This window comes from Zalophus californianus, chromosome 14 (assembly GCF_009762305.2).
Source record: "Zalophus californianus isolate mZalCal1 chromosome 14, mZalCal1.pri.v2, whole genome shotgun sequence".
Lineage (NCBI taxonomy): Eukaryota > Metazoa > Chordata > Mammalia > Carnivora > Otariidae > Zalophus > Zalophus californianus.
Window position 1 is genome coordinate 77,647,884 of NC_045608.1, and position 27,307 is coordinate 77,675,190.

Here is a 27,307-nt window from a genome sequence, read left to right on the forward strand (position 1 = left end):
GAGGCCTATTCTGTGAAGTCGTGTGTGAGTCCAACCTGGGGGCAGAATGTGAGGCTGGGTGGCTGAGCTGTGTGTATCCTACAGGGTTAATCTGACAGTGAATTGATGTTTGCTTTGAAATATGCCTCTGGTTGTTATGAATGTTTTAGCTTTGTGACCTTGGGCAAGTTATTTTACCTTGAAGTGGATGCATACATTAGGGATAATAAAAGTACCCACCCTGTAGGGTTTTGTGAAGACAAAAATGTGTGAATTCTATCAAATTCACTATAAAAAGTATTGATTGGACTCCCACCATATACTGGGCACAGCGGGAGATGCTGGGAATTCAGTTGAGAGAAAGAGAAAGTTCCTGCCCCTGAGGGGTTTCCAGTCTCTCAAGGAAGCAGACAACAGACCAGCAGCAAGTTCTCAGAGAGACAGTCAAGAAACAAGGCGCTTGCTTCTACAGCCTCCCAGTGAGTTTCCCTTCTTCCATCCTTGTCTGTTCCAGAACCCTCCACAGGTCCAGAAGGAAATACTGAGTCCTAACAGAGCGCCTTAAGGTTCTACCCAGACTATGGTTACCTCTCCGAGGCATTTCCTACCACTTGCCGGCTTGTGTATTTTGTGCCAGCCACAGTGAGTTCATTGGTAGTTTTTGAACATACCAGGTAGGTCTGCCTCAGGGTCTCACTCAGATCTGTGTGGGTCATTTCCCCCCAACATCTCCCTATGGCTCACCTCTCCCTTCATTCAGGTCTCTGCTTACAACCCCTTTGTTGGTGAGGTCTTTCCAGAAGATCACATCTAAAGTATAGCTTCCTACCCTCCACCACTCTCTATTTCTCTACCCTACTTTCTTTTCCCCCATAGCTCTTTCTAACATAGTCAGACCTTGTAATGGTAGATTTTATGTGTCCACTTGTTGAGGCCCCAGGACCCAGATACTTGGTCAAGCGTTATCTTAGATGGTTGCTGCAGAGTTTTTTTTTTTTTTTTTTTTTAGATGAGAATAACATGTAAATGGGTAGACTGCACAAGCAGTTTGTTCTCCATAATGTGGGTGGGCCTCATCCAATCAGTTGAAGGCCTTAACAGAAAAACACTGACCTACCCCAAAGAAGGAATTCAGCTAGCAGACTGCCTTTGGACTCAAACTGCAACACCAACTCCTCCTGGGGTCTCCAGCCTGCCAGTCACATAAGCCGATTCTTAAAGTAACTCTGTGTAAATACATACACATGTATACTTTTATACGTGTGTACACACGCACGCACACACACAATCAATGTCTCTACGCATATATTCATCCTATTCGTTCGGTTTCTCTGGAGAACCTGGACTAATACCCATTATCTGTTTGTCTGCCTGGACCAAAATGCATCTCGATGATGAGAGCAAGGGCTTTTATCACTACTCTCTCCTTGGCCCTCAATAAATTTTTATTGAAGTGGGCAAGAATTTCAGATTTGAAAAGATGCTATTAAAGGAAATAAGCAGGGTGATAAAAGCCAAAGATTAGGTTGAAAACTTGCTTCTTGTACTCGGTTGAGTGGTATTCCTCCCCACTCCCCAAAGTTCATGTGTACCTGGCACTGGAGAACATGACCTTATTTGGAATTAAGGTCTTTGCTGATATAATTGAGATGAGGCCATTGGATGGTAAGCCCTCATCTAATAAATAGTGTCTTTATAAGAAGAGACAACAGGGGTGGCTGAGTGGCTTAGTCGGTTAAGTGTCTGAGTCGTGATTTCAGCTCAGGTCATGATCTCTGGGGCGTGAGATTGAGCCCCGCGTCGGGCTCCGCACTGGGCATGAAGCCTGCTTGAGATTCTCTCCCTCTCCCTCTCCCTCTGCACCTCCCTTCCTCCCCACCCCTACCCCACCCCCATTTGTGCTCTCATGCTCTCAAAAGAAAAGAAAAGAAAAAATATAGACACAGAACTCACAGACAGGAGAATATCACATGAAGATGGAGAGACAGAGATGTGAAGGGAGAGCAGCGTGTGATGCTCGAGGCAGGAGCACCAAGCATGGCCAGCAGCCGCCAGCACGGGCAGCGGGGTGTGCACGGCCCGGCCCGTCCCGCACAGCCTCCGGGAGGTACTGACCCTGCCGACACCTCTTCGAAGGCCAGCCTCCAGAAGGGTGAGAAGGGCCCCCCAGAGGCGCTGCCCTGCTTCGGCAGCCGGAGGAACTGACCGCGCCCCTGCCTCCCGTCCCGTCTCCACCAGCTCCCCAGAGTCCTGCTGTTCAACTGTGGCTGCCCCCACAACCCCTCGCAGAGGTGCCTTTGCCTGTGCCCACCCTGGCCCCCCCAGCTGCTGAGCGCAGGTGCCCACCTGGCCACCCCGTAACCTTGGGGCTGCGCGTGAACAGGTGATGAAAATCTGCACACGGAGCTGGGGCGGGGGGCAGTATTTCAAAAGCACAGCAAGCTTCTTCACAACTTGAGGGGCCGGGTCTCGGGAGGCAGCTAGCTTCCAGCTCTGCCAGAATCAAGACCCAAGTGCAGGGGGTGACCACCCAACGGCACGGATGGGTTGTCCAGAAGCGGTGAGGGGGAGCGGTCACCCAGCTCCCGTCACGAGCTGCTGTTTAAATTCAGAAGGCTGGAGAGATCACATATGAAGCAGCCTCGCAGCTCTCCCTGGGCTTATTTCCCCTAGAGGATTTGTGAAGCTTTTCTCCGCGAGGGATGGAGGCTTGGGCGCTGCGGTGTGGGTGCCCCTGGGTGCTGCTGGGTGCCACGCGCCACTCTGGGCGGGGGCGGGGCGGGGGTGCCCGGGGAGCGCAGGGCGGCTCCCGCTGGCAAGGGCTGGGACTGGCTCTCCAAGCACTTTTCCTTCCCAGGGCTTATCACAGTTTGTGACTGCATAGTTTCGTGATTAATTGATCTGCCTGGGAGGACCCTTGTCTGTGTTGCCAGAGATTCCCAGGAGGCTGGGGATTAGGGCTTCTCGCTGCCTGTTTTGTCTGCAGAGCCCAGCACAGTGTGCAGCTTACAAGCATTTGATAAATATTTGCAGAAGGAAAATGAGATGTATAAATACAGGCCAACTTCAGGATGTTAAAGGAACCCTGCTAATGAGTGCTACAAATCTCTTAGGGGCATCCTCCCTTTTTAGTAGGGAACTCCTCCTCCCCTAAGGCCTACCTGATGACAATTCCCTTTTTCTTGTCTTCACATAGGGGACCTCAGCTACCAACTCAAGGGGCTTCCTCCCCATTCTCTCTCTTTTTTAGGTAGTTTCTCCTCCAAAAGCAACCTTATGCGGAATTCTAATCCAGAACCAACTGAAAATGGAGTCGCTTGCACTACAATGGGACTAGGGGGCGGGACCCTCACAGGCCTCCACTTTGTGAGCTCCTAAGGCCTCTTCAATGATCCCCAGAGAGTTCTGATTTGAAAAGCCCACCCCGGGGGGAGGGGTGTCCCCGAGGATCCTCGCCAGCTGGAGACACGGGCCTTTGGGACTCAGATTCAGTGGAACCTGGGCCGTTAGACCTTGACTCAGACTCTAATGTTGGGTCCACACTCAGACCCCAGGAGGCAGCCTCCCCAGAATGCAGGTTCCAGCTCTTGGGAGAAATGTCTCCATCTCCCTGTCTTCATCTTGTAAAAAGACAGCTCATTCCCCAAGATCAGAAATCAGGACAAAACACAGCACAACCACATAAGAAAAATAACTTTGTTATTAAGCATATATAATCTTATCAAAAGTACTTCATAGTATCACATCCATAACTGAGTATTAGCTCAACCGTGGTATGGACCTGTTATAAATAATGAACCCAGCTACTGAAGTATAGGACTAGTTACTGCAAAATAAAAACAGTTGTGACACACACACAGAATCCTCCAGGGCACGTGCTCTCGGGATCTCGTAAAGAATGCTGAGGGTCTCTGGGGGATGTGTAGAAGGGTCTGTCTTCTAGGCTTTCCCTAAAGCAGTAATATTTTTTGAAGGAGCCTGTGAAGTCCAAGATTTTATGCTTTAACAATTACAGTCATGAGGGGTTTTTTTTTTCCTTCAAATGGAAAATTATTTTTTGATTTGTTGGGAAATACACATGCTGACCATGCCAGGAAAAACTTCATCTATTTCCCTGAATTCATTATTAATAACTTGAGATGGCTCTATTCTATTAGCTGTTTGGCTTGGATTCCTACAAATAAATTTCCCTTTCAGGAAGGTTATCTGAGAGATGTCAAGGTTGCACAATGAGGTTCCTGTCTCTGTGTGACAGGCCGGCCTTGGGGAGTTGGAGGGGCAGTGACACCCAAAGTGTGATGAGGGACTTGCTCTCGGTGCAAGGAGATACCTGGCGCCTAGTCACAGTGATGATCTGCCCCTGCCTGCCTGGGAAAAGCCATCACAAGGCAAAGAGTAGTTGGGAATCCTGGAGAGGGAGCATGACCAGAACCGGGATGCCCTTCACCTGGTATTTGGTGTGCCAGGGTGCATATGGACCCACCTGCCTGAGTTTATACAGTAGAAAGGACTTCAGTTGGTCAGTTCACTCAGGGGTGGGTGCCGGAATTAACCCAGGACAGAGAAGGCAGCATTTGCCTTTGTACCCTCCCCCCACACTTTGGCACAGTAAAGCTTATAATTTCTCCTCCTGGAATTGGGGAGGGAGGAGGATTTTCCTAAACTAAAATGTATGCTCTCCTTGCACTATTTTCAACAGCCTATTTTTATTCCCACAGCTTTCCAAAAACAAAAGCAATGATTAGGTTCCTATTCTAAATTCTAGTTATCAGGATGCAATGCAAAAAATGAAAGTCAACATTTCTACAAAGATCTTTTCTCCCCCAGAAAACATGGAGTGGCTTAGCAAAGCTGTAGCAAATGTTATTCCCCATTAGGTTTTGAGAAGTCCTGTTTAGACAATGAGCTTTGACTTTCTATCCATAACCTAAAGATACATTAGGAGTAACAGTATTATGTCTTATCTTTGGAAAAGTATAATTTGAGCATACAGAGTACCTATTTGGTCCTGAATAGCAGTCCAAGTTTTGGAAATCTGAGGATGAACAATTATAAACTGCCCTCATCTAGCAGACTGAAGTTATACAACACAGGTTCTTGTGTGTTTTCCTGGAGAACAAGATGTAGAGTAGGCTCATGAATGCCAGATATTGCTTCCTCTCCTTTTTAAATATGTATTATCCTAGCCTCTGGTCGAACATGCAGTTTTGGTTGCATTTTAGGAGCATTTGACAATAAAGAAGTTTATGTTTCTAAACACAAATCCTCATTAAAAAAAAAAATCAAAGATGGACCTAATCATTTTTCATAAGGCCTGTAAATAATTTGCTTTAGCACTCATCCATCCACACCCTTTAAATATTGTGTTCTGCAAATAGGCAGCATTAAATGCGTTCCAGATGGGAATCAACAGCTGCTTAGCTCAGCTCTCGGTGAACCCGAGGTTGGCGAGGCCCCCGGCTGTGGAGATCGGACTCGAGAGACTGAAGGCGGAGGGAAAATGCTAGAAAAGGAGCACTGAGAATGCATTTGCTTGTCGCTGTGACCTTCTGGCGGGCTGGCACCAGGAATTGTGCAAGAGGAAGAAACGGAAAGCCCAGCCAGCAGCTAACCGACAGGAGTCAGTGCTTGTACCCTGATGGCAACAAGGGCAGGCAGGCCGTTGTCGCGGGGGGAGACTCGCAAACGGGAGCCCTTCCTAGCGTTCTGGAGAGAGAAGGTGGCAAGGTGGTGGGCACCCGCACACCAACAGCTCTCTCTTCAACAAGTTTTCCCAGGAGGAGAGTTAAATGAAGGGCAAAAAGGAAAAAGAGAAGTAAGCACATACCTCCCAGAAATGTGGGGAGAAATCGCAGGCCAGGGAAGAGGAACCGCACCATGAGCAAGTGTGAGTGTGACCAACATCATCTGTGAGGCTCAGTATGGGGGGGGGGGGAGGAAAGGCCCCCAAACAGGTGGCTGCCTTTCTGGGTGGCAGATGCCAATGGGGACTTGAGGAGAACGGTATGCTCCCCATCAAAGCCAAGAGGTTCCCCGATGATATTCCAAAGGAGCAGATGCTCCTGCTGGTCTCTTCAGGGTTTCTCTTGCTCCCATTTCTAAGGAACCAGAGGAAGTCTTTTCTGGGATACGCCTCCCTCTGGGACCCAGAGGTGTATGGGCGACCATAGACTCAGTGGCAGGTTTTACACCCCTTTCCCAGCTGCTTCCCACCTCTGCTGAGGAAGAGGGATCAAGGAGAAGGACTGTGAGAACTAGAACTTGGACTAAATGATGGAAAATTAAGGAAAAATGGCAATAGTGGGAAGGAAATTTCTGCCAAACAAGAAAAATTGTTATTTCTTCACTGGGCATCGAAGAGGACGTCCAATAGTGTGTTACTCTCTGTGTTGGCAAGCTTCGCTGGCCCCAGACAAGGACTTCCAATTCCCAAGGAGTGCCAATTGACTTGCCTCTGCAGATTCTGTAGGGACCCTGCCTGAGGCTCCCCTTCTCCCTCCCCAGTGACCCAAGCGAGCGACCTCCTTCCAGCCTCCAGCTGGATCAGTGCACACTGATCTAACTAGGATCGCGGCGTAATGGTCCCTCCTGGGCACCCAGAGTCAGGCCATTCAGCGGGGGTCCCTAAGGGTCAGCCACCCTTATTTAACAGTCCGTGATTTACTGAGCAAGCCCATTCATTTGATCAAATAGCTTTAAAATGTCTTGGCAAACCAGGAGCCCATTATTCTAATGAGAATCTGGGCACTTCATTCATTTACCTTGTTTTGAGAAGAGGATTTACTCCTACAGTAATAATCTTCTCTGAAGAGGAAACTTACAGATATGCATGGCACAAACCCTTAACAGTCACATTGGAATTTAGAATGTGGCAATTTATAGGACAGGAAATATAGGACTATAATTTTCCTCCATCTTCCCTAATCTCTGCTCCTTATTTCCCTCCTTCCTTTAATCAAAATTGGGAAACAAGGTTGGATAAGAGGATAGAATATTTAAAATATATTAGATTGACAAGGAAAAAGAATTATCCACCAAGGTAAACATACACTGTTGTCTTCCCCCTTTTAATTAAAGAAGGCTAATTTTGATACTGAGTAATAGTCTATTTTGGACACATAACTTTTTTTTTTTTTTAAATAAGTAACCTCAAGTCTTCTCAGAGCTCACCTTGCCACCTTTCCCTTTTGGATATTCTGCCAAACTTTAAGACACCATGAGAGTACTTAACTCAGAAATCCAGAAAGTTGTGAACAAGAAGGAACTACAAGGAAAGTTCCAATGTGTCCCCCCCCCCCCCCGCCCCCCGGCCCCAGCTGGCTCTTGGAGGTAAGGAGATAAATGAGTGACTTACTCCCCCATGTCTCTAGCAGGGGACTCTGAAAACATTATTTAGAACAAGCAGGAGGGAAAAGGCAGGAAAAGAGTGAAAGAAATTTAAGATGTATCTTTTCTAGGTCTCCACTGGCTCGGGTTTTTTTCTTTCTTTCTCTGTATATGATTTAACTGCAGGTGAAAACACTCTTTGCTCCTCCTTTGGCATGACGATGATGGGATGTGCTAAGGGTAAAAGTCTCTGGTGGGTCCCAAGTCTCTCATCTCGGTTCTTTTTGGGTACTCATCTCCAGAGCCAAAATCCATGGTTTCCGGATAACTGGAAAATTCCTGAGGTGAAGGGAACTCCTCTGCTGAAGAGTGTGTCCGGTGCCCAAACACCTTCTCCTGCAGCTCAGCGATGTCATTGCGGATGTCAGCCAGCATAAGCAGCAGGAAGTCAAAAGACCCAGGGGGTCCCTGTGCACAGGAGAGGAATCAAAGCCAGAAGACCACAGACTCAATCCTGTGCAAAGCCATGGCTTCTATGGGCTCCTTGATTTGCTACTCCCCCTGCTTGATGGCAACTACTTAGTTGATAACTCTGCGTCCCAAATGGAGTAAACAACTACTATGGTAGCCAGGTTGGGGGGGGGGGGCGTTCTTAAGATTGCCTCCTAATTCCTTCATCTCCCGTATGAGCTGTGGTGACACATACTCTCTCCTCCCTCCCAATTCTCAGCTACATCAAATCTGGTAGAATGAAAGAATAGGAGAAGAACACTCCTACGTTACTTTCCAAAGAAAACAGGGTAGCGTAGAGTAGTGGTCAAGAGGCTGGGATTCTGTTGGGTTTGAATCTCAGCTTTGTCACTTACTAGCTGGTCTTGGGCAGGTTACTCAATTTCTTTGGGTTTCCATCTCCCAATCTGGAGATTATAATAGCCTCAACATCATAGGGTTTCGTAAGTGAGGATCCAAATGAGTTTTTATATATATATATATAAAGGGCTTAGAGCATCAAAAATGCTCTAAATGTTATCTTTTAAAAAAGGAAATGATTAAAATGTTAATAAGGATCATTGACTATAACTGTGACCTGAATGCAGGTGAAAGTATGTTGTAAAGCCATCCATTCCCCATTGACTGGGAAAGGTCCAAGGCCTTCCTTTTCTATGGATTGAACACGTTTTATCATTGCCTAGTATTTGTTAAGCTTTAACTTCTATGTCGCGCTGTGTGGGGCATGTCAACATAACACGCGAACTGGCAAGGTTTGGGCTTGTTAGCGGCTTTGCAGTAAAATCCTTATCACGCCCAGCCTCCGATGCTGTAGCTGCCGCTTTCAAAACTCTATCTGCAAAGCCCTTAGTGGCGGAGAGTGTTCTGATAGTCACTGATGCTCATTTGAAGAGTGGCAGCTCAGATTCCACTTGCCATTGCACAGGTGAGCCGACGGACAGACATCCGGGGGTGCTAAGGATGGCCAGGACAAGACAGCTCATCGGTGGAAGGGTTGAGATGAGAACCCAGACCTCCTGCATCTCAGCCGAGGCTGTCTGTTGGTCTTCAGAAATGACACTGATCTTTTCAAAAGCAATGGACTTGCTTGACCCTTCTGTGCTTTGGACACTACTAATTTTCATTTTTTAATCTCCCAGACACCAACATATATCCAAGCCAACGTATTCTCGGCGGTCCTAAGCAGCCACGCATGTGTCTGCGGGGTTTTGGGATAGGCCTGCTCATTGGACCTGCTAGAGTTGCAGCGCTGGCTAAACTCTTAAGTGTTCAGAGTTATGACAGCCCCGTCACATGTTTTAGGACATACTTGGAAATAAGACTCACGGCATACTGGTTTTTTTCTGAATCTTAAGAGAAGAGCTTCCACATGAAGATTAGCCACGACAAAAGAAAAAAAAATTAATCCCAATTAGCTCTTAAAGTCCTCCATGATTCTCCTCTAAACCCCCATGTTCCCCTCGGGTAGCTGAGTCATGGCTAGAAGGGGCTGGCTCTTGCTGGTAAGACCATCTTACAGGCTCATCAGAGCTACACCCTGGAGGACATTCCCCCCGAGGGAGCAGGGCAGATAGTGCTACTCACCGGCGACCCTCTGGGTCCAGGAGCTCCTCTCTCCCCCTGCAAGCAGAAAGGTCAGATTAGCTTGGGGGACCACGTGGGAAGCCACCCCTGGGCTCTATGTAGACCCCCACCATCACCATTGCCCTACACAAACACGTATTTTCTATCAGAAACAAATGGAAGCTTGCAGCTGGACTCAAGGGACCATTTGTTTGAACAGAACTGCTGGGGTCAAGTGTCTCTCATTCCGATTTCCCCCAGGGCCGCGTATTTTCAAACCAGATCAGACAAGAGGAATGCCTGTATTTCCAGGCAAAGTGTGCAGTAACTTATCAACTTTCTAAACTAATGCACTCTGACTTATTTGCGGGGGGAGCAGCAGGGAGCTGTGGAAGTGAAAGCACCCACTCGCAGAGCCCGGAGCTTTTCCTGTTCTTGATGCAAACAAGTCAAAGGAGACGGGACACACCACACAGCCCTGCTGAAGAACACTGGCCCAAGAGAAAAACCCCCTGCTCCACAGAGGCCTGTTTAAAATGTACAGCGGTGCTCATTCTTAGGGGTGGTTTTGGTGGTTGCTTTTGTTGTTGTTGTTGTTATTACGGTTGTTTACATCTTAGATTTTCTTTCCACCTTGGGGGAAAAGAATGTCTCAATTTTGTTATGTACAAAGTGGGAAGAGGGCGCAGTGCTTGGGCTTTACTTGTTGCCTGCCCAGTAGGTTGCAACCGGGGAAACTTGGGCTATAAGGGACCACTCATAAGACTGACCTTAGAGCCATCTCTTCCGGGCGCACCTGGCGGACCCTACAAGACAAAGGGATCTAGTTCAACAGAAGGAAAACGCATGGGACAAGAACACACGCTGTCCCCAACAACAGTAAATGGATCTCCGATAAAATACTGACCACAGGGCCCCTCCGGCCTTGCTTAATGTGGGACAGATCAGGAGATGGTCCCATGGGTCCCATTGAGCCCCGCGGGCCGGGCTGCCCGGGAGGGCCCGGCATACCGGGGAAGCCCGGGCTCCCCTTTGGTCCTGGTGAGCCTGTAATCAGAGAACAGCTCATTAGCTCCACATCCCGCGAGGAGGACAAGGGCTCTGGATGACCAGAGAGTCTGGGAGTCCTTTGCAGCCATTTGTCTTTGCAATCTGCCATTTGCCTTCTGATAGCTCTACTAAGATGCCCCGTAGTCATTTTAAACTTAACATGAGCGGAATTCTCCATCCTTATATAATCATGGTAGACCACATTTCTCCAAAAACATCTCGACACCCCTTCTCTTACTTCATTGTGTGCCCTAATACTATATAATGCATGTGTGTACATTAGCTATACATCAAATATAGATGCACGTAACTATATCCATATGCACATACACAACAGAGTAATATTCCACTGCTGTGTATACCACCTGTGGTTTATCCATTCATCCACTGATGGACACAGGTAGCTTGGCTATTGCGCATACTGTTGTCACGTGTACAGGTATGCAAACATCTCTTCGAGATCTTGCTTTGGATTCTTTTGGATATCATACCCACATGTGGGATGGCTGGATCATATTAGTTCCACTTTTAATTTTTTGAGGAACCTCCATCCTGTCTTCCACAGTGGCCACACCAGTTTGCATTCCTGCCAACACGGTGCAAGGGACCCCTTTTCTCCACATCCCCGCCAACACCTGTTCTTTTCTTGATAGTGGCTATCCTAATTTTGCCCTCATTTACACAATCAATGAACTTCAGAGATCACTGTATGTCAAGTGTCCTTAGAATGTGGGGCTTTGATGTGTGAATGGCAACATCTTACACATAAGAAGGGGGTCGGGGAGCAGCAACCACCCCCTCACCACCAACGCCAACGGATTCCAACCCAGTGTAGTTTCCTGTGCTGACACTCCAGTCTGTGATTCATCATAAGCCCTGGGACTGGACTTTTAGTTACGGATAAGAGAAACCTTTTTATCTCTCTAAGCTGCCCCAGTACATCTCAATGGAGGACATCACAAACTGACGCTGGAAATAAGGAGAGAGAGAGAAAGAAAGGATTGGAGGACAAAGTAAGGGCACAGTCCTTTGCTAAAGTTAGTCCTCTGTTACTGTCTGCTCCATCAAGGACCCTGGACAGCTCAAACTCTGTTAGAAACCAGATGGCAGAATTGGAAAGGAAAGCTAGCAAGTCATTCATTAAGAAGACAGCCAGCCAATGGTACTCTTGTTTCTACTTCATTTGTCCTTGTTGGAGTGATTTGTAGACTGGCCTAGAGATGACCTTCCTCCAGGGAAGCAGAGCAAGAACATACTCTTAGAGAAGGGTAGGGAACTCTGTGCTGGGAATCAATTTGCAAGGAGACCCATATCTACTTAGAAGCAGCAAGAAGCTGCCAGTAGGAGGATCTGGAGAAAATTTCACCGTGGCCCAGAGTACCTTGGGCCAAGGGAGTGAACAAGGTCAACCAAGGTCCTGGACCAGTTCTTGTTCCCTGTATAGACTGAGACCCAGTTTGGTATGTTTGGTAGAAACCAGGAGATCAAGATGTAAGTGAAAAAGAAAACAAATAAATAGTCTGGAAGGAATTTGGAGCCTTTGTTTGTTGTTGAACTTCCAACCTCAAATCTGCCCATATTCTTGAACAAACCCTCCCACTCTTCCATGTCCAGGTCAAACCCAAGTCCTGGGATCACTGCAGGCCACCGTGGTCTCTCCTGTAAGCTCCCACAGCAGGAAGCACCTGTTCACTTACTTAGGGGCAGGCAGATATGTTTTCTTCTATTTGCCTTTGCTCTTTGTGTCTTGTCTTTGTCATTAGAAGGCCAGGCTGTCATTCATAACACCGAGCACACTACTAAGCAATGATAATCAGGGAGAAGACACTCCATATTTTCGAATCATCCGCTAACACTAATATCATTTCCTTTACTGGTGTGGATTCTGTTGATCTATCTTATCTATGGAGGGACTTATAATAAAATATAAAACATCATGTCACTATTTTTTAAAGTTCTCATTGTAGGGCACCTGGGTGGCTCAGTCGGTTAAGTGTCTGCTTTCAACTCAGGTCATGATCCCAGCGTCCTGGGATCGAGCCCCACATCGGGCTCCCTGCTTTGCGGGGAGTCTGCTTCTCCCTCTCCGTCTCCCTGCCACACCCCTGCTTGTGCTCTCGTTCTCTCTCTCTCAAAAAAAAAAAAAAAACCCCAAACATTTGTTAAAAAGAAAAATAAAGTTCTCATTATATATTTCCTGATGGAACGATAGGACATTTGGTATTTTCTTCAAGCGATGAGGGTGGATCTCTAAAGCAATATGCTGAGTGAGGAAGTCAGACAAAAAGCACACCCATGATGAGATTCCATTGCTCTGAGGTTCTAGAACAGACAAAAGTAGTGATAGAAAGCAGGTTGGTGGTTGCCTACAGGTGGGGACAGGGGAGTAGATTGCAAAGGGGCACAAGGGAACTTTTTGGGGGTGATGGAAATATTCTATATCTTGATACAGGGTAGTGGTAAGAGCGAGCTTGATATAAGACGTATACATTCCTCAGAACTTGTTGAACTGGATTAAAGGGGTACATTTTACCGTATATAATTGTATCTCAGCGAAGTTGACTTCGAAGAAAAATATATAGATCTATGTATATAAAGAAATACAAATGTGAGTGTGTTCATAAACAATAGGGGAAGGAGGAAGTAAGACTGAGGAACACTAGAAATGAGGCTGGCCACGAGGTGTTATGGCTGGCTGATGTGCCCCCACGGGTTCCTCACCCAATTCTATTTCTGTACATTAACACTAAAAATAAGTCTTCATTTTGTTTCTCCGTAACTGAAAATGATCTCTAAGAATCTTACCCAAGCCCAGGACAATGACCTTCTTCTTCCAGATTTCTCCCAGTTATGAGGGTTTCTCAGCTCGAGGACACAATTCCCACAAGCATCTCATGACACGGGTGTGGGAGCTCCCCGGAATCCTGCGGCTGCCCTCACCCATGCAGTCTGGACCCGGTCCAGCCTGCACTTGCGTGAGCTCCCAGCAGGCAGCAGCTGGTGGCTCTGTCCCCCTCCTTTGCTCTCCTCCCCACTCACCTGGAGGGCCCTGGCCCCCAGGCAGCCCAGGAGGTCCCGGAAGGTAGGCGTTTGAGGCCAGCACCTTGTTGCCTGTGATGTACTTGCCCAGGTCGGCAGCATTGTTGGGGAGCAGGGCAATCTGGAAAGAGAAGAGGATCCCCTGGTCAGGAAGTGACGGCTCCACGGCCAGGAAGCTGGTTCGCATTTGTGTGTTTGCAGGGGCTACAAATCCTTTTGGTGGTCATTCTCCTCTATCCAAGCCAGTTAGAGCTCAAGGGGGCAGCAGAGATCCCCTTCCAAATCCAGACGCCTTCCAGTGAAAATTACTTGTATGAGATCACTTGGCTGGTTAGTGGACAAAACTGGACAGGCTCCAGATAGTCTAGATATCATTAGACTCATTATTCCCATAACTGATAGAATCTCCCTGTTTCAGACTTTCAATTTGTTATTTTACTTAGTATCTAGTATGCGCCAGGCCCTGTGCTTGGTTCTAAGGTGACAATGGTGATCAAGACATGGGCCCTCAGCCTTGGGAGCCAGGACCAGGAACGTGGCCTACGGTTCACCTACACACTCAGGTGTTCGGGAACTGGTGGCAAACAGTGACCGTGATGGAAAAATATGTCCACAAAGTTGCGGATACTCCTACCTTCAAAAGGTGGAGGCTAACTTTCGCCCTCTGAGTGTGGGCTGTTCTTTGAGACTCGTTTCCAATAACAAACATGGCAGAGGTGATGGTGTGTAACTTCTGAAACTAGGGCATAAAGGGCACCAGAGCTTCCTCTTCGCTTTCCCTCCTGGGTTGTGGGCAGCTCACTCTAGGGGAAGCCAGAGGGGCCGCCCAGACAAATGGCCTTCCCATTCCTTGAGGTCAGGTAAGCTATGTGAATCCGTGAGACTTTCGGGGAGAACTGAACCCTACGAACCTCCATTTTCCTCACCAATAAAAGGGAATACCACCCCCCACCTTTAGGGCCGTGGGGATTTTAATGGAAAATGTAGGTCAGGTGCCCAGCGCAGGACCTGAAACATAGTAAGTGACTTGATAAAATGGTAGTTCTGGTCTCTTTCTTTCAAGAAGCTAATTTGGGGGTACAAAGTCAGGTGGAGAAAGGCCCATTTATGAGGGTCAGGGCTATCCCTTCCAGAAGGCTTTGGATCCTGGAGTCCTGCAGAAACCAGGTTATCTCTGAGATTTTCTGGAACATATTACATCTGTCCCTATATCCTTTTAGAGGAGGCCCTGCTTGGAAACCCTGGGTCTAGACGGTGACAGAGGCCAAGAGAAGGAGCATGGCAGACTTCCTCCCTAGCCCTGGCATGCTCTGATGCCCTACACCCATCTTTGGATCTGAGGGATCAAGCCTGGAGGATGAGACCAGCTCTCTTTGCTCCCTTGTAAATGTCATGAGGTGACCCAGTAAATGTCAACCTCCATTTCCGGCTGACCTGGCGCTGGGTAATTACATCCCAGCAGGTGTGCAGGGTCCCTGGCTTGACTTGCTGCACAAACACAGCAGAGCATGGGCTTGTGGGATGCAGGTATTTGCAAAGGTCATAGTAATATAGGAAGAGTCTACATTATCCTGGATTCCAATTGACAGAATCATGAATATCACTATCTCATATTATTAGCCTTCGTCATAAAGTATCTCATAAAGCTGTTGGTATGAATCGGGTAGGTGCTGCTGTAAAGCACTTTGTAAGGACATACAACTAACATTATTTAGGGTGGCTCAGTTAAGCCCCCGACTCTTGGTTTTGGCTCAGGTCGTGATCTCAGGGTCGTGAGATTGGGCCCCACATCAGGCTCTGCACTCAGTGGGATGTCTGCTTGCGATCCTCTCCCTCTGCTCCTGCCCCCCATGCTCACTCACTCTCTCAAGTAAATAGTTATCTTTAAAGATTTTATTTATTTATTTGTCAGAGAGAGAGATGGAGAGAGAGAGAGCACAACCAGGGGGGAGTGGCAGGCAGAGGGAGAAGCAGGCTTCCTGCTGAGCAGAGAGCCTGATGCGGGGCTCGAGCCCAGGACCCTGGGTTCATGACCTGAGCCGAAGGCAGACGCTGAACTGACTGAGGCCCCCAGGCGTCCCTCAAATAAATCTTTAAAGAAATGTTACTTGGTAAACATTTACAAAGCTCTAAGTAGCAAATACTGTTTTAGGTCCTTTGTAAATGTTAACTCATTTGATCATCATGAAAACAAAAATAGTTTTGTCATTTTTTTTTTTTTTTTTTAGCTTCTCCCTCTACCTGTCATCCCCTTTTAATAGAAGGGAGGCACAAAGACATTAAGTCACTTCCCTAGGGTCATACATCCAGCACGTAGCGGGGCTAGGATTTAAGCTTAGCTTATATGGTTCTGGAATCTGTGCTCCTAACACCAAGCGGCCTCTCTCAACATTACCAGTGATCCTCAGCAAAGCATCTCCAGTCACTTTAGTATGGATGAGTCTTCCCAACATCCTGAGAAGGCCCCTTTTGCAGAGCAACTAGATCAAGGTAGCAGAGGAGGTCACAAACGACTGAGAAGTCATTTCTTTGCCTGGCACTAAAGGCAGTGCTGGAATGTGCAAACGCAGACGGCGGGCCGCCAATGTGCGCATGCCTCTGAAACCCCACTGACCTCTACCTTCGGAGGCTGTCTGTCCCCTTCCACGTGGCAACGGTTGGCGGACTCACACCACTGGCTCGATTGCCCAGATAGGACAGTTTACGAAGGCAGGACTTGATTCCACAGATTCCCTCCTCTCCCAGCCCACCGTAAGGCATAGCAGGTGCTCACCAAACCCCTCCCGAGTCATCATTCATGCTCTGCAGTGGCGTCCACCTCAAACCAAACGGTCCATGCAGCAGGAACACAGGGGCTTTCAGAAAACTGGCTTCCTTGCCTCTGACAGGAAGAGCTGACAGGCCCGGCACCCTCTTTATGAGTTATATGATGGATATTTTACCTATTCCCAAATCTCCCTTTTAGCCAAATCACTTTTTCCCCCTTCCCAAACCAAAGAAAGAAATTATGGAGCTGGAGCCACTGGGGTCTGCATGCAATTTTTAAAAACTTCTTATTGGAAAATAAAAGCACAGAATCTGGAAACCCCACAACTCCATATCCTAGCAAGTGAGTATAAGGCAAGTACCTTTTTTACGAAAACTAAGTCAAAAAAACGGTACTTAGCCACTTACCAGAAGTCACCCTTCATGTGCGCTGACCCAATGACAGTCTCATCCTTCCCCCCTAAAAGTACCGCTATCCTGATTTTAATAACTTCCCGTGTTTTAAAAATAATTTTAAAGGGGAGGCAAACCAAGAAACAGACTTTTAACTATAGACAACAAACTGATGGTCACCAGAGGGAGGTGCGTGGGGATGGGTTAAATAGGTGACGGGGATTAAAGAGCGCACTTGTTGTGACGAGCACAGTGTGATGTGTGGAAATGCTGAATCACTATATTGTGCACCTGAAACTAATATTACACTGTATTTAACTAACTGGAATTTAAATAAAAACGTAAAAATTGTAAAAAAATAAAAATAATTTCAAAATAACCTAACTATGCATGCCCACATACTATGGTTTACTCTTGTTCATTGTACAAAAACGACAGGTCTTTTAAGTTTCCTTCAATCCGCAGGTCGCGGCTCCACCTCATTCTTTTCCTTACAATTTACCCACCAAAGAACCCAGGGCAGTTCTGGAACTGTTGAGTTCCCCACAGTTGGGGTTTTGCGGACTACACTCACGGGGCAATTCAGCATGTCTGCATACCATTTTCTATCATGGGGTTGGCCATGGTCCAAGACACCCAGTACCTACTCCTTGGTCCAAGTGTATTTGGGTAGATGTCGTACATTTTCTGAAAGAACAGAGGGCATCTATTGCAGTGAGATGAAGTTAAAATCCAATGGGCAATCCTGCCCCCAGCGTAGGGGCAGAAGTCCAGCCTGCCTCTTGGGCAGTGACTTTACTTCTCTGAGGATACCTGCATCTTTCTTACAGTGTCACGGTGGGAATTAAATGAGATCCTGGATGTAAGACTGCTTTATCAACTACAGAATGCAACACATGCTTACAGGTGCCTTGAAAAATGGGTTGCTCCTAGTAATGTCCTTTAAATGCCAGCATTAGGTCAGACTTGCCACAATGAGTTTGCAGAATTCAGTATGAGGTGGACCAATTCCAGTCCCACCAACCACATGAGAGTTACCGCACGAGCTACTGGAGTACTAAGTGTGCGAGAGTTACCACTTAGTACTGGAGTACTAAGTACATGAGAGTTAACCTCATGAGAGTTACTGGAGTACTAAGTACTAAGTACTTGCTACTGGATTGTATGGAGCTCTACAGCAAGGTCTCTAAAGGTGACGGGTATCAGAACACAAAATTTAGAATAGACATTCTGTGAAAGCCAGGGAGGCCAAGGGAAAGCCAGATATTGATTTAGCGACTGCATTTCCGAACACGTGAGATTTAGTGGCACTATTCTAACGATCCTCCAGGCTGGGAAAGGCTTCCCTATAGCTCCCGGATTTTTTTTTTTTGTTATGTTAATCACCATACACTACATCATTAGTTTTGGATGTAGTGATCCATGGTTCATTGTTTGGGTATAACACCCAGGGCTCCATTCAGTATGTGCCCTCTTTAATACCCATCACCAGGCTAACACATCTTCCCACTCCCCTCCGCTCTAGAACCCTCAGTTTGTTTTTCAGAATCCATCATCTCTCATGGTTTGTCTCCCCCTGGATTTTTAACTATCCAGGAGAGGAAGCAGAGAACAGCTTTAGGCCTTGAGATATCGAGAAACTGCCTCCCCCAAGCCCTAATCCTCTGGCCTACGAAACGCGAACTTACTTCTTCCATTGACCCTTTTTTGGCTTTGCTCAATAAATATTAACACCAATCCAAGTGTAACCTGAGGGTATGTGTGGGATGTGTTTATGTGCTATGCTTACAAAGTGTTCCGCCCATTCTCCCTATCACTGGATCACAGACTACTAAGGATCGTGATTACAGGATACATATATAGATCTTTGCCAACAACATATGAAAGACCAGCAAAGCCATTCTCCTTCTCTGCCCATTGATCTGCTGGTAGCTGTGGTTCTCACTAAGGGCTGCTTGAATGTTTGTTGAACATGGAAAAGCAATATTGTCTTATGCTTACCCTTTGCCCTTTAGAATAACAAAGTTAAACAGATTACATACACCTCTTTGGTGTGCTAAGAGCCTTGGGCAGAAGCAATTAAACAAACCAGTAAGTATATGTTTTATCGGTGTAAGAGGAATTTCTGAGTTGCTGACAAACTGGCGAAATGACTGAACTGAGGCATGATAAATACCATCGATCTGGATCCAGGACAGTTGTTCAAGAAATCAGGTCCCCAGATCCATCACGGGGGCATTACTCACAGCCTAACAATGTTACTAGAAATCTGATAGTCTCTGAGGCTTGCGTGGGAGCCTTTTACAAAGTGAGTCAGCCCTCATTCTTGTTGACACGAGGCACCCAAACGGCTGCTTTCCAGTGGGAAAAATAAAGTTGCTACAGAAATTCATCACTAGCTTATGGATGTTTATAGACAGGACGTTCTCGGTCATAAAACATCCCCAAATGCTGGCTAAGATAGAACTGTGTACGTCTGCCCCAGGACCACGTGTCTGGATGTTTGTTTTACAAAAGGTTTCAACAGTCCTAGCTCACCCTCCGGACAGCTTCCCCACGCGCCCCTCACCTCATGGCCTGCTTTAACAGTTACCTAAATCGATCCCTTTCTCGCCTTTATCGTCTTGTTGCCCTTCCGACGGCAGCTCTGAGGGTGGGTGGGCGAAGCAAAGCCTGGGTGCCAACCCAGCTGGTACCCACCTCCGTGAACGCTCATGGAGGTCGTGCGTGACAACTCATTTTCCTCTTGTTTCTCAACATTCTGCCTTTTTCCCTCTGCCGAGCCCTCTTTCTGCAGGACTGTCTCTAGTGGAGCAGGCACGTACCTTTTGCTTCAGCTGCAGCACTGTCTGCTTCATCTGGTGGAGCTCCTTGCATGTGGCACAGCAGGTTCTGGCCTCTACCGCGTTCTCAGACTTCTCGCCGTGCCCTGCGCGAGGGGACGGGCTCGGGTGGGTTGGGGAGGCTGGAGGCCGTCCAGACCCAGAAAGACAGCCTCACAACTGGCAGTCCCCGGAGGACCCATGGACAGCGGGACGTGTGAGGGAGAGAGGCCGGCGATTTTACGGTTCTCAGGTCACTGACCGCACCCCCGGGTCAGGGGAGAGATGGAGGCAGCACCCCCCCGCCCGGCCCCCAGTGCTCTGTCTTCAGCTGTTCCCATTCAGGCACCCCGGGATCTTCCTCTTTCATGTGTGAACATGGGAACCACGGCCCTTTCATCAGTGCTTCTCAGGAGGTGGGATCTACCAACCTGACATGATTTATACCCCCATCCAAGGGTCAGTGTTCACCAGGGCTGTCTGGAATTCAGCTGGGGACAGCCAAGGAACATCCCTCTAAGCCACTTCGTGTCCTCCTTGGCTCATGTGCTTTATCTTATCTCCCCCCCCCCACCCCCCCCGCCTTCTGGGAAGCCCTCTGTGCAGTCTCCATTCATGGAAACCCATCAACTATTCAGACTCAGGTCAGATGTTCCACAAAGCCTGTCCTCTCTACGGAGAGACCTCAGTCCTGAGGTCAGGCAGCATTTACCACGTGTCCTCTCAAATGGCGGTGTTCTAAGCTTCCCCATGGAGGGGCTACCCTACCTACACCAGAGTGTAAGCCACCTAAGAACTGGAATTTCTGGTCGCTCACGTAGTGGACATGCACTGCGTGTGAAGTAGAGCGTCATAGGTTGAACTGTTTTCCTGCCAAAATTCGTATGTTGAAGCCATAACCCCTAGTACCTCAGAACGTGACCTTCTTCAGAAATAGGGCCATTGACGTAATAAGATGAAGTTCTACTGTCATAGGGTGGAGACCATAATCAATGTGACTGGTGTTCTTATAAAAGGAGATATCAGGACATAGATGCGCACCCAGGAAGACCACCACATGAAGATGAAGGCAGAGATCAGGTAATAGGGCAGGAGCCAAGGAATGCCAAAGATTGCTGGCAAAGCCCCCAGAAGCGGGGGGAGGGGCACGGGACAGATTCTCCCGCATGGCCCTCAGAAGGAACCAACCCTGCCGACACCTTGATCTCAGACTTGTGGCCTCTGGAACAGACATGATACATTTCTGTCCTTTAAGCCACCCAGTTGGTGGCAGTCTATGACGGAACTAGTGAACGGATAGATGTGCTGGGCATCAGGAGAGCCCCATGCTCACATGAAACTTCCTCATGCAGCCCGCTGATTTCTCCAAGGGCATCAGTCCCCTGCTTGGTGATCTACATGGTGACCGGTGTTTCTGCTCTTTGGGGAGGGGAGGCGGCCTGGGGGCAACTTGACAACTGAGATCTCTGGCTATTCACCTGCCACACCCCATCCCTGCACGTCACGGGAGGCCTGTGGTTTGGAGCGCCCATGTTGGGAACACACTTCTCAAGCCAGCAGGTTCAAGTGGGTGAAGCAGGGCTCCATCTCTAAGTTACCATAAGCAACAGGGTCAACCTATAGCTCAGGTTTTGAATGACTGGGAAAAGCATCTGGGTCTATGGGACAATGGCAGTCTCTAAATCCACCTATGTGTACGAAGTGTAACATGACCCCCTCGCTCATTCCCACTTCCTAGGCTAGCTGTCTCATCAGCGGCTTCCCACTGATAGCATGTTCAACGGGTACACTTGGGGAGTGAGGTTGACTCACCTTGCAGCTGTGTAATATTGAGTTGAATTGTGAGGCTAGGGAAGGTCTCTGCTTGGAGGAGGAGAAGTGGATTGGTTAAGAGTGTGGTCTCCCAAGTGCTACTGTCCTGGCTATACAGCCCAGCGCTGTCACTGACTAGCTCCGGAATCCTGGGCAAGTTATCTGACCTCGATAAGCCCTAATTTCCTCAACCATAACTATGGAAGAATAATTCCTACGGCACAGGGCTACCATGATGATTAAATGAAGGTAAGGCCTGTGAAGGCGGGGGCATGCCACCTGCCAGTAATAAATGGGAGACAGTGCCTGGCACAGTCTTCAGACCCACTAAGTCCTTTGCATTGCTTTTGCCTGAGAACCCCAGAATTCTTGAAGGATAGTCTTAACATGAACAGAATGAGGCAAAACTGACATTTTGTATCTGAAAGTCATCTCGCAAGTTGATTGATGTGGGTTTAGAACTGAGGTTTCCTGAATCTGAGTCCAACACCTTTTCTACAATTCAGACTATTTCCTCTGGGCTCTTTATCCCAGTTTAACGTACAAATTTACAGTCCTACTTGCCTACGGAACTTGGGCTCATGTGAGGAGGACCAGAGTTATTTAGATCCGTCTCCAACACAACTGAGTAATACAAGGACAATTCCATGCAGACTACACTGGGTGAAGAACTGAAGCCTTACCAAATCCGGTTGTGCTGATGGCAGGGAATGGCAGACCCCTGCATAAATAGGGCTCCCCACTCCAGGTTTATTAGTTATGTCAGCACTGAAGGACAGCTGGAGGACATCCATCTCTGCCAACCTAGCATTCATCCATTCCATCCCATCTCCTGGTCGAATTACATAATCCCATCCCATAACCCACCTCTCTCACTCATCCACTTGTCTGTTCATCCATCCCTCCCCATTCTCCCTGGTGTCCACCTTAGGAGCATCTGCTATTTGCCAGGCCACGTGAGGCATTAAGGGTGCGAAACAGACGAGGACACCAGTTTAACAATTTGCAACTGACCTTTGTAAGGAACCAGCCCTGTTGGCAGAGCCAGGCCATTGTGAACAGGAGTTAGAAGCCCATCTTCCCATTTCTCCTTCTGTATACTCGGTTAAATTTTCCAAGTGTTGGTGTGATGGAAGCAACTTGATATTTTCATGGTAAGAATAAACCTCCCTACCGGGTTCTAGACTCTAGTTCATTTAGATCATGGAGTGTTAGAAGTGATATATTTTGGGTTCAATCTCTTTTACAGATAAGTAACTTGCTCTCGGTCCTCCAGAGTGCTGTGTACAGAGGCTGGGCACTTGCAGGTCCTGAATCCAGCATCGTGGGGGTGCAGGGAGCCGGCTATTGGGAGTTCTGTTCAGGATACCTGGGTGCTCTCCGGCAGGCAGACTCCAGGGCAGTGGTCCTCAAGTGTGACCCCCAGACCAGCAGCAGCACCATCACCGCCTGGGCACCTGTTCTCAAAAATGGGAAATCCTGGGAGTGGGGCCTAGTGCACAGTTCTGCCAAAGCCCTCCAAGGGACTCTGAAGCACACACATGCTGCTCAGCCGTCACTGCTCCGGGGAGTAAGCTCTGCGGAGAGACTTTGACCTGAAAATGCCTGGTCTGTTCTCTGTCCCTTTGTATAATCATCAGAACACAGACATCAGGATTAACCGTGTCCATTCACAGACACGGAGTAACAGAGTAGCAGGGAACAGAGGCTCTGGTGGAGTCAGATGATCAGGATTTAAATCCTGATGCTGCCAATTAGTATCCTTTAGGTTGGAAGCCACAGCTTCTGGGCATGTTCTTCCAACAGTAAAATGACAAAGGCATTTATCACCTGGGTAACTGCCATAGTAGCAATGAAATAAGACCCATAAGTTCCTAGAACAGTGCCCAGTATATGGCAAGTGCTCCATAAATGTTATTATTGTGGGTATTAAGTTCCCTACAAAATAACAGATGTGGGATAGGGCTCTTTACATCATCCTTTGGAAAGAGCTCTCAGACAGTTGGAAGATAAATTGTGTGTGCAGGCCTGGAACATGCAATCTGTTCTGAATCGGGGCTCATCTATCCTGCAATTTGTCTACAGTAATGTCGAACGTGGAGCTAAAAGAATCTTGTGTATGCTACGTTAATAATTCATTTAGAAATCTGGGGAGATCTCTCTGATCTTGCATGTTTTCAGTCCTCTCAATTCAAGCTTTAGTCACTGAGTATCTCGAACTGTGACCATGCTCATGTTAAGTGAAGGATTACTCAACATTCTGCTCCAACCAGTTCAGATTTTAAAGGTGCATTATTACTGATTAGCCACATGGGGGCATAGAGCTCTAATTTTTACTAATGTGGAGCAGGATATGTATCCCAAAGCATTAGAAATAGAATGCTCTCATTCTCTCTCTCAAATAAATAAAATCTTAAAAAAAAAATTCCTTAGATACTGTATTAGTATTTCAATAAACTCAGAAACTAAAGGATGTTCCCAACACATTGCACATGGGCAATGTCACCAACGAACAGAGCATGTTTGTTTTTAAAAGGTGACTGTGCAGGTTTGTGCCCTGGCAGGCAGTTCTCAATGCTACTGGCACATTATAACCACTTGGGGGCGGGGGGGGGGGGGTTAAAAAAAATCCCATTATGTTGCATCTGGGGGTTGCAGCCAGGGAACGGGATTGGCAATTTTTAAAGCTCCCCAGGTTGAGAACCACTGATCTAGGGATTAGTGAAGCTTGAAAGTTACACGAAACACCTGGCCGTCCCCGACACTTTGAACTGTAGTAAGGGATGCCGGGGGTCATGGTCGCTCTATCAGAAAGTAAACAAAAGTTGAAAAATAGAGCAGTAAGCTCATTACTATGGAGCCAGCATGTCCTTAATTTGTCTCCCGATCAGTACTACACAGACTCCCTGGAGTATCTAAGCTGGTTCCAGTGACATATTTTCAAAGCAAGCAAGTGACGGAGCAGGCCCTGCTTGCTGAGCAGCCAGACGACCCGCGCCACCATGCCCGTGGGCGCATGGCAAACTTTCACCCCCCCCCCACCTGCTCTCCCCACGCTCTTCTCACAGCGAGCTGAGGCTGGGTTTGATTGTAAATTCCTCTGACTCTAACGTCACAGACATTGGACAATGCAAAGTTAGAAAAAAAAAAAAAAAGGAGGGGGAAAGGAGATTTTAGATCCATGTTTTACATTCAATTATTATAAAAAATCATCTCTTCAATAAAAAAATAATCACAATGAAATATTAGGTTTATTTATTAGTCCAAAACAGATGAAGATGAAGCTGCTTAGCTGGCTCGCCTGGCCCCTAACTTCTCCAGTTGCTGAGCCGAGTATCTGCATGTTCATGATTCATCTTTTAGATGCTGTAAGGAAAGTTCTCAGCCTAGGTGGTGAAGCTGGGCATGTCTTGGGGCCTTGGAGCTCGCTTAGATGGAGGACCAAGAAATGAGGACTGTACCAGGGCTCTCAGGGCCGGTCGGGCTTCGGTTACTCACGCTACATCCCACCACACTGTGGAAGAGACGCGGGAGGGTGAGAGGGTCCTGAGAGACTGGAAGTCCCACATTCCTGCTCCTCCTACAGAGCAGGCAGCTGGGGCCCGGAACCTGCCCCGCGACCCCCAGCGGTCAATGCTGTAGCAGCTCCGGCTGCCCGCAATCCCAGCCCCCAAGCCAAGGAACTTTCCACGGCCTCCCGGTTGTCCAAGAAACGCCTCTAGGGTGCTTGCGTTTTGTTGCCAGCACCATCAAAGTCAGCCCCCCACCTTCTCGGTGGCCCGTCGCTTGAGTTATGACTCTCACATTCAGGGCCTACGACAGGCCTGTCCTCGCTCACAATTTTAATTACGGGTCTGGATTCCTCCTCTGTCCCTTCCCTCCCGATGTCCTTGGTTACTGGTGTTGGAATGTTTTTCTTAGCAAAACACTAAAACCAAATGCTCGTCCTGTGTACGTGTGTGGTGAATTCAATAGACACTGGTGACTGAAAAATACTGAGAAATTCTTTGTCTAATGCTGCTGCTGGTGGCAGGGGAGTGTGATTCAGCAGACAGTGCTGTTCAGCTTTTGTTTATTTTGTTTTGTTTTTTTAAACTATTTGTAGCTGTTCTATGAGGAGGATGGAGAGTGAGGAGAAAGGGAATTTGCAGTCTAGGCTCATCTGTAAATGAGTTTTGTGTGACAATAAAGCTCAACAGTAGAACCACCGGACCGTTCTCACTAATTAGACAGACTGCTCCCACTGCCGTCCCTGTAAACAGGAACAAACTGTCTCTCGGTATGGCAGGATGGAAGATTCCTGTCCCGTTTTTGTTCCTCAGATGCTCCGCCATCCACAGCAAATGGCTTCGCTCTGGGCTTTCGGCCGCTTCATCTGGCGATGAAGTCGTCTTTGCCTGAGAGCCAACCAGACGACCTACCAAGTTCAGCCCCAGAGCTCAGGCCTTTGATGTTCATAAGTTAGCATTTTCCAAATTCTGTTTTTCAGGATACTCTTGTCTGCGATCTCGCGTTTATAGGCCTTTCTTAAGAAAATAATTTGGGGAAATTCAGGCTTAATCAAAATTAACATTTTTGGTGAAAAAGGCAATCTGAGCCATTCATGCACGTGGCCCATGGACCCTTAAAGTGGGTGCAGTAGCATGTTCTTCCCCAAACATCTGAACGCAGATGCTTCTGAAGGGAGAAAGGCTTATTAGCAGCTCACAAGACCCCAAAGCTCTGTAGAACACAATGTGGGGACATTCTGTAATAAACGGTCGAGATAAAATAGGTCATCTTTAAATGAAAGGACTATGAGAGAAGGTGCAATAAAAAAGTTGCCTATCTATATCCCTTACCATGACAAGCGCTTGCTCTTTCCCAGAATTCTCAGCCAGAGAAGTCAAACTGCTCATCACTGAAGTAAAACTGCTGATCTCTTGAACTTGCTCTCTCACACTAAAACTTGTTGTGCGTTACACTAAAAACGTTTAAGTAGTAGAATTCATTTCTCAAGGAAGGAAGCAGAGGACTACGGTCTGAGGACTGACCTAACACAAGAGACTGCTAACTTCAGAGACACAAGGAGAACTTCTTGGGCCCCGACTCTGTAGCTGGGCCCCCGGCCAGGTCTACACGGCCAAAGCACGAGGCAGGAGGTGTAGTGCCTCCCACCAGGCCCATCTTATCACTGTGCTCAGACAAGAGCCCTCCCTAGGGTACCACTCAACACAGGGAGGCCATCTGAGACCAAAGAACAAGTATATTTCAGTGGAAAACTCTTACACTATCTCTGGAAGTTCCAACCAGCTTCTCTGGTTCTCTGTGAGTTAAAGGCCGGGTCCCCGGGCAGACCACCCCCCACCTTGCCCCTACCAGGTGGGAACCGCTCAGGGGTGAGTCCAGGTCCTGTTATTTAGGGATCCCTCCTATCTAATCCCACCCGGCACTCAAGCAGTAAGCGTTTGTGGTTGCGGTTTCTGACGGTTAAGGTCTAGATTGGGTTGCTCAACGCTGCCCTTCATGCCCAAGTAAACAGGTTTCACCTGAACAGAAATGTAAGGCAAAGAGGCAATGGAGTTGCCAGGCTGAGTCGCCCGCACAGCCCCTGGGCTTCCTGGCTCAGAGCATAGCTGCAAATCCAATTCCAACATGAAAACTTAGGAGGCTGCTTTCTTGTGGCTAATGTTCAAATTGGCCCGCGAATTAATGTCAGTGGCTAAAAGGCCGCACCTCCGTTTTAAAAGGCTTAGTTCCTCTCAATGAAGGAGACAATCGTAAGTTACACACCCAGCCCCTCTCCTACCTTCTCCACCACGGGACAAAAATGAAGTGATTTTAATTTTGAATTAAAAAAAGAAAAAGTCCTGCAAACATTTTTCCACAATCCATGCTTCTGCCCAAAAGACTGTTCACCCCTGCTCTAAGCACCTCTGGGCATGTAAGGCCCCACGTGCTTTAGACTTTAAGAAGTGCCACCAAGCCCTCTGATTCATTCACATTATTCCAGATTGCCCAATCCTGCGCTGGTTCCAAACACATTTTGCATCTACTTCTAATACAAT

General features: G+C 47.7%; 1 protein-coding gene across 4 annotated transcripts in view; it reads right to left on the minus strand.

Annotated features, from left to right (window-relative positions):
- CCBE1 (collagen and calcium binding EGF domains 1) overlaps positions 1–27,307 on the minus strand; it is a 251,099-nt gene that overhangs the window by 17,269 nt on the left and 206,523 nt on the right. For 3 of the 4 annotated variants that reach the window (XR_003516825.2, XR_003516824.1, XM_027575460.1), the window contains exons 6-10: positions 19,452–19,555; positions 13,468–13,588; positions 10,286–10,425; positions 10,149–10,184; positions 9,400–9,435 (exon numbers count right to left, since the gene is read on the minus strand). Coding sequence is in view for 2 of the 4 variants with exons in the window: in XM_027575460.1 (XP_027431261.1) it covers positions 9,400–9,435; positions 10,149–10,184; positions 10,286–10,425; positions 13,468–13,588; positions 19,452–19,555 (437 nt within the window). In the remaining 2 variants the exon portion in view is untranslated. Of the gene's footprint in view, positions 1–7,295; positions 7,774–9,399; positions 9,436–10,148; positions 10,185–10,285; positions 10,426–13,467; positions 13,589–19,451; positions 19,556–27,307 lie in introns of those variants that run through there. The other variant, XM_027575458.1, reaches the window with a different exon arrangement.